Source organism: Myotis davidii, unplaced genomic scaffold (genome assembly GCF_000327345.1).
Source record: "Myotis davidii unplaced genomic scaffold, ASM32734v1 scaffold106, whole genome shotgun sequence".
NCBI classification, from domain to species: Eukaryota; Metazoa; Chordata; class Mammalia; order Chiroptera; family Vespertilionidae; genus Myotis; species Myotis davidii.
Window position 1 is genome coordinate 147004 of NW_006297290.1, and position 7338 is coordinate 154341.

General features: G+C 35.3%; 1 protein-coding gene across 1 annotated transcript in view; it reads right to left on the reverse strand.

Moving 5' to 3' along the window:
• Positions 1 to 7338, reverse strand: part of LOC102755783 (sulfotransferase 1 family member D1) — a 36578-nt gene that overhangs the window by 6144 nt on the left and 23096 nt on the right. Inside the window, exons 5-6 of the mRNA XM_006773097.2 lie at positions 5139 to 5265; positions 1406 to 1500 (exon numbers count right to left, since the gene is read on the reverse strand). Of these exons, the coding sequence (XP_006773160.1) occupies positions 1406 to 1500; positions 5139 to 5265 (222 nt within the window). The remainder of the gene's footprint in view (positions 1 to 1405; positions 1501 to 5138; positions 5266 to 7338) is intronic.

The window sequence follows — 7338 nt, forward strand, 5'->3', positions numbered from 1 at the left end:
TCCACGCCAGCAAACTTGCTAGGGACTTGCCCGGCACTTGCTCTCTCCCTCTATTTGTTATCTTACTTCTATCATTGACAGTCCCTCTAGGTTGTGGGCTGCTTGCCTGTGTTCCTGAGAAGCATCTACGGTACCAGTCTATAGAGTGTGTTTTCTTTAGTGAATTACCGGTATGTTTACCGGTAATAAACTTGCACTGTTTTATGTATATGTTTGATTACATACAGCCTTGTGACAGTTTTCCTGCATGTCATAAGCATTTGAATATAAATTAAAATGTTAAAATCAAATCTGATATTGTTTTACCTTTTATTTGGTGTGTGGAAGGTGTGCGGAAGAGGGGGTAGTCTTATACGGCGAGTATATAACAAACTCTGTATTTTGAGTGGAAATGTTAGGGGGTCGTCTTATACGCCCAGTCGTCTTATACGCCGGCAAATACTGTATATAATTTACTCTTTGCCCCACACACATAGGCTCCATGTTAAAGAGAAAGAGAGCTGTAGGCAAGCTATTCGAGAAATATTCAATTTAAAGAAATGTGCAACATTTCTTAAATAGATTGTGTAAACAATCAGATCAAAATAAGTTTTTTATCAAATTAGGAGTGAACTATATTCCATGCTAATAATCAGACAGAAAGATGAGAAAAAAAAATCTAAAATAAATAAGGAAATTAAATTGTTTTCCCATATGTTTGCAACTTGGGGAAACAATCATAGATACATTAAATTTGGTCTCTATGTTCAAGGAGCTTACATTAGAGAACAATAAAACATAAGTAAAGAAACACATACATAAAATAATTACAAATCGTAGTGGATACTATTTAAAGAATAATAGCAGCAAAACAGAGTTTAATAGAAAATAATGAGGTAGATTATTTGACATTGTGGACATAAAAGAACTTGTGGAGAAGTTACATTTAATTGAAGACATGAACGATGAGAAGAAGTTAATCTGAAAATAGTGAGAAGAAATATTTCAGGTAAGCTCACTTACAGAGAAAAATAATAATGGCACCAGAAGATATTGGAGAGATAGACAGGAACTAAATATGCTGAAATTCATAAATTACAGTAATGACTATTTCTCACATAGAGATAGAAGCCATTGAGAGATTTGAAACCTTTTTCAAAGATGACATTTTATTTAGGTTTAAATATCATTCTTTCTAAATGGATAATAGATGCAAAATGAGATAGAACAAATAAATCAAGATGGTTGCCTGAACTAGAGTAGGAAGCAGTAAAGTTAGAAAGAGGTGGATTGCCTAAAAGATGAATTTTTCAAGTCAGAGTTAATAGTCATATTTATAGATCAAGAGGAAAGGAAAGTGTGACACAAAAAAGGTGAAACATAGGTTTCCTTAAAAAATAAAGAAGAAATTGTGGTTGTTTCTTACCTCTTTCATGTCTTCATAGAATAGGTAGAGGATACGATAATCTTTCCTTTTTTCCCACCAGCCTTTCACATGGTCATACCAAGAACCAAAAGCCACTACATTGAAAGATAAAATGTTTGCAACTTAAAACTGTTTACATGAAGTCAAGAATTATTAAATTGTTAAATGTTACTCTTAGTGTAATTCAAAACAAAAGTGGTAAGGAATATATAATGCTTATTTACTAGTTCAAGAAAAAGATATGATAGTATAAGGGAACTATATCAAATCACCCCTGCTCTCACTGAATTTACCATCTACTTAGAATAAAATACTTCTATTATGGGACAAACTGTGTTCCCCAAAAGTCTTCAATTGAAGTCCTAAACATCAGTCAGTAGTTCAGAATATGACTGACTTTAGTCATGGGACCTTTAAAGAAGTAATTCAGTTAAAATGATGTCATTAAGGGTGACTATTCTCAAGCATTGACATCTAATGGAATTTGCCTTGCTAAATTTCAGCTTTCTTTTTTCTCTCTTATTTATTTTTTCCACAAGGGAATGTTTATCTTAATGGTTGTACCACCATTATACTTTGGAAGAAGACTATCTGATTTCCCAAGTTCACAGTTAGGAATTTTATCCAGGGAGAATTTTGCAACCAAGGTACATGCCTCTGACTGGAATCAAACCTGGGACTCTTCAGTCCACAGGCCAATGCTCTACCCACTGAGCAAAAGCAGCTAGGGCTGATTTATATGACATTTAGATGAGATTTTAGACTCATAATTGATGCTGGAGTAGTTTAAGACTTTTGGGATTTGAGGAATATAGTGAATGCATTTTGAATGTGAGGACATAGATTTTGGGGGGGCCCAGAAAGCAGAGTATTATGGCTGAATTGTGTCTAACCTGAAATTCATGTGTTGAAGTCTGAAGCCCAATACCCCAGAATCTCTCTCTATATATAAAAGGCTAATATGCTAAGTGTCCATTCACCCATCCAACTGGTCACTCTGATGCACACTGACCACCAGGAGGCAAATGCTCAACGCATGAGCTGCTGAACTGCACTGACTTGGCAGCGACGGTTCTCAGGTGACGCGCCCCAAAACCAGAGGAGGGAGCCTAATTCCTAGTGTGGCACATGGTTTCACCTTCGGCTGTGGGTTATGTTGTTCCTGGGGCACTGTGGGCCCCGAATCTGGTTTACTGCACACTGGCATTTGCATTCCACACCCTGTACTACAGCAACTTTGCAGAGTGACCTCTTGCACTGTGGGACCCCTCAGGGGATGTCAGAGAGCCAGTTTCAGCCCAATCTACGCAGGCCAGGCCAAGGGACCCCACCTGCCACAGGGACAACACTCACTTTGCAGACGCAGGGGAGAGACTGCAGAAGGTTGGCTCCAGGGCGTGTCTAATTAATGTGCATGAATCAGTGTACCAGGTCACCAGTGTGACTATATTTGAAGATGGTGTCTTCACAGAGGTAGAGTTAAAATGAGCTCATTAAGATGTGGATCAAAATCAGTCTCACCAGAATGTGCCACCCTGGCATGCAGAGTACCTATTCCAAGCTAAAAATAATCCAGGCTCAGAGGCTCAGGAAGAAACTTTGGCCTTCCCCTTCATTGACTAAAAAAATTTAAGAGAGTGGACATGCTCCAGGAAGGGAGATATCATCATGGGATATTCCAGTTTAATTTGAATAAGGTGTGGTGCAAGGAGGAGCCTGGCAAAGCCCATTTCCTCAAAATCCTCCATGTCTCATTGTTTCAAAATGGCCCATAAACACTTGTTTACTAAAGATCTCCTTGTACATTTGCCTTATTTCCCTTGTTTCTCCTCCTTGATCCAGAATGACATATAGATCTCATATTGCCTTCCTGTCTTTGAAATTTTCATGCTTATGTGATTTCCCCATAATGCAAGTATTAAAACTTTTGTTAATCTGCCTTATGTTCATTCTGCCCGCCAGGAGAACTAAGAGGGAAATGGGAAAGTTTCCACATCCCTGACAGGTCTTAATCCAATACAACTGATCTCTTTCTAAGAGGAGATAGTTATAACCCAGACATATACAGAGAGAAGACCATGTGAAGACACAGAGAAGATGGTCATCTACAAGACCACGAAAGGGGCCTCAGAAGAAACCATCATGAGGATACCTTGATCCTGAATTTTAGCCTCCAAAACTGTGGGAAAATAAAGTTTTGTTGTTTAAGCCACTGAGTCTGTGGTACTTTGTGGCAGCCTCAGCAAATGAATACAACCTTTGGTAAATAAAATTAAAACTAGAAGAGCAAGAAGGCAGGTAATAATACAGACGGTAAGTGGTACAGACGTTCACAGCAGAGGGAAAAAGGCAGAGAAAAGCATAGGGGTGGAGAGATGAAGAGCTGCATGGAAGTAGAGTGTATCTAGTTCTAAGAAGAGCTGGGCATTGATAATAAGAATGAGTAGACATTCTATAGAAACAGAATAGTCCAAACAATGGCAGGAGTAAAAAAAAAAAATTGCAAGATGCCATTGCGATGTATTTGCTTTGAAAAGAGACTTGGAAAATGTTTATACGAAAATTAAAGTACAGTTACTGCCATGGGTATGAGTATGTTTTTCTGAAAGAGAAAATACACAGATAGAAAAGAAGAACCTTGAAGTTAAAATGCTCATTCAATAATTTTTAGCTTATAGAATTAAACTGAAGAAATGGTTAAGAAAAGAGAGTCCATTCATTTGCTAAATCTGCCACAAAGATGAAGGAAAATAGATCCAGAGACAGAGCATCTATCAGACAGTCATACCTCAGAGGGAAGGTAGGGAAGGGTGGGGGTAAGGGGGAGAGATTAACCAAAGGACTTGTATGCATGCATATAAGCCTAACCAATGGACACAGACAACAAGGGGGTGAGGGCATGAGTTGGGGGGCAATGGGGTGATAAGGACACATATGTAATACCTTAATTAATAAAGAAAACAAAACAACTTTACAAGCTTTCCTTTATTGCTAACTTAGTGTCCATACAGTTGTATCAGTTTATCATCTCACCAACAATCCCTGAGATGGCTTGGCTCCCCACACTCTCATCAACACAATGTGTTTATCTTTGTCAGTCTGATAGGTGAAATATGAATGGCATCTCATCATTTTAATTTACATTTCTCTTCTTATAAATATGGTTTCATATGTTTAAAGCTATTTGTATTTCCATTTCTATGTTCCATTTAATTGGATTATTGGTCAGTTTTTAATAAGAGTTTAAAACTAGGAGTTTGATTTTATCAATACAAAAGCTCTGTATACATTAAGAAATTTAGTTTTTTTTGTATTTCATGTGTTAAATATGCATTTGTACAGTTTATTTCTATTTTTTGTTGATTTTTTCTTCAGGCAGACTTAAAAAAAACAGTCAAATTTGAATTTAAAAAAAAGAAGAGAGTCCAAGAAATATGTATAAAATCAAAACAATGCAATGACATACAGCAAGGCAGTAGTCACCAAGCACTAATGAAACAATGAGAGCAAGGGCTTAAAAACCTGTGTGTCATATGTTTTCTAAAAGTCCTTAAAGGGAAGAGATGGCAATGTATTCTTTTTCTTCTATTGTCTCCCTCATGCATTAGTAGAGTGCTGAGGGCATAGTAGGTTTATAATAAATACAAAATTTATATCTGAACTTTATATAGCCTTGCAAAAATAAAGATTTTTCATTATGAAACTCCATGATTAAAGTAAGAAGTGGACTCACCCTTCCCAGTCATGAATTTACCCAGAAACTCCTCCCAGGTACCAGGCTCTGGGTGCAATTTTGCCATTTGGTAGAAATAATAATAGGACACAGCCACATCTTTAGCATTTCGTGCCACATAGACCATCTGTGGAAAGAGATGATAAATCATAATTTTGTTTATATTCTTTAAAAATGTGTAAACTTTTGATTACCTTGACAGAATGCCTATTTTTCTTTTTCTCATTTCCTGATCTGGGTGTGTGTAGATATATCCTGACATAGAATATTGATTAAAACTTAATTATTTTAACACAAAGTCTTCTCATCTCTCACACTTCAGGGTTCTCTTTAGCCTTTGAAAAGACATCTCTTGAAACATGGAAAACCAAGTGAAATAAGAATTAAATATTAAATTAACAAAAATTAATATTATTCTAACATTTAGAATATTTTTCTGTATCATCACTTAGCAAAACTAATAAAAAACAGCAATTTTAGAGTTGAAAAAATGTCATATTTTTCATTAAAAATAAAATACTTTTGGGTAAATTCAGTCAATAAAGATGAAACATTATTCACTCTACCCATGTTTATAATGATTATAATGAAGAGGAAGGAGAATGAGTAGTAGGAGGAGAAGAATAAGACAAACAAAAGAAAAACAGAGGAACATAATTATAAATAATAAAATGGCAGTAAATACATACCTATAATAATCACTTTAAATGCAAATGGCTTAAATGCTCTAATGAAAAGACATAGGGTAGCTGAATGGATAAGAAAACAGGATCTATATATATGTTGTCTACAAAGGCCCACCTCACAATGAAGAAACACACAGACTAAAACTAAAGGGATGGAAAAAGATATTTCATGCAAAAGGTAATGTAATGGAGTAGTAATACATTTATCTGACAAAATGAACTTTAAAACAAAGGCTATCAAGACACAAGGAAGGACACTGCAGAATGATAAAGGAATCAATCTAACAAGAGGCTATAACCATTGTACACATTTATAAACCCAACATAGGAGCACCTAAATATATAAAGCATATTTTGATGGACTAAGGGAGAGATTGACAATAATACAGTCATAGTGGGGGATTTTAATACCCCACTGACATCACTGCATAAGTCTTCCAGACAGAAAATCAAGCAACAGCAGCCTTAGATGGCACACTAGACCAGATGGATTTAATTGATATCTGCAAAGCATATCACCCCAAAGCATCAGAATTACAGGATATTCATAGAACATTTTACAAGATAGACCACATACTAGGGCACACAATAAGTCTCAGTAAATTTAAGAAGACTGAATTCGTATCAAGCATCTTTTCTGACCATAGCAGTATGAAACTAGAAATCAATCACAAGAAAAAAAACTGAAAACACACAAAACAATGGAGGCTAAATAACATGTTACCAAGTACTTATTGGGTTAAAAATTCAATTAAAGAAAAATGAAAACATTCCTTGAAACATATAAAAATGAAAACCCAACCTAAAACATATGAAGCACAGCTAAAGCAGTCCTGGAAGGGAAATTCATAGAGATACAGACATATTTGAAACAAGAAACATCTCAGATAAACAATCTAATTTTACATTTAAATAAAGTAGAAAAAAACAAAAAACAAATTCCAAAATGAGTAGAAGGAAGGAAATAATAAAGATCAGAGAAGAAATAAACAAAATAGAGTCTAAAAAAAGTGCAAATCATCCATGGAAACAAGAGCTGGTTCTTTGAAAAGATGAACAAAATTGACAAACCTCTAATCAGACACATCCAAAAAAAAAAAAAAAAAAAGACCCAAAAAAAAAAAAAAAAAAAAAGGACCCAAATAAATAAAATCAAAAATAAAAGAAGTAACAAATGACACAGAAATACAAAGGATTGCAAGAAAATATTATTACACACAACTGTATGCCAACCAAGTGGACAATCTGAAAAAAATGGATTAATTCCTAGAAACATATAATCTTCCAAAACTGAATCAGGAAGAATCAGAAAATATGAATAGACTGATTACAAATAAGGAAATTGAAGCAGTAATAATAATAATTTTAAAAAAAAACAACTCCCCAAAAACAAGTTCCTGGACTGAATGGCTTCACAGGTGAATTTTAACCAAAGAAAATTTGACATCTATCCTCAAACTATTCCAAAAATCCAAGGGAAGACCCCCAACTGCCCCCCTGCTGGCCTGCTCACC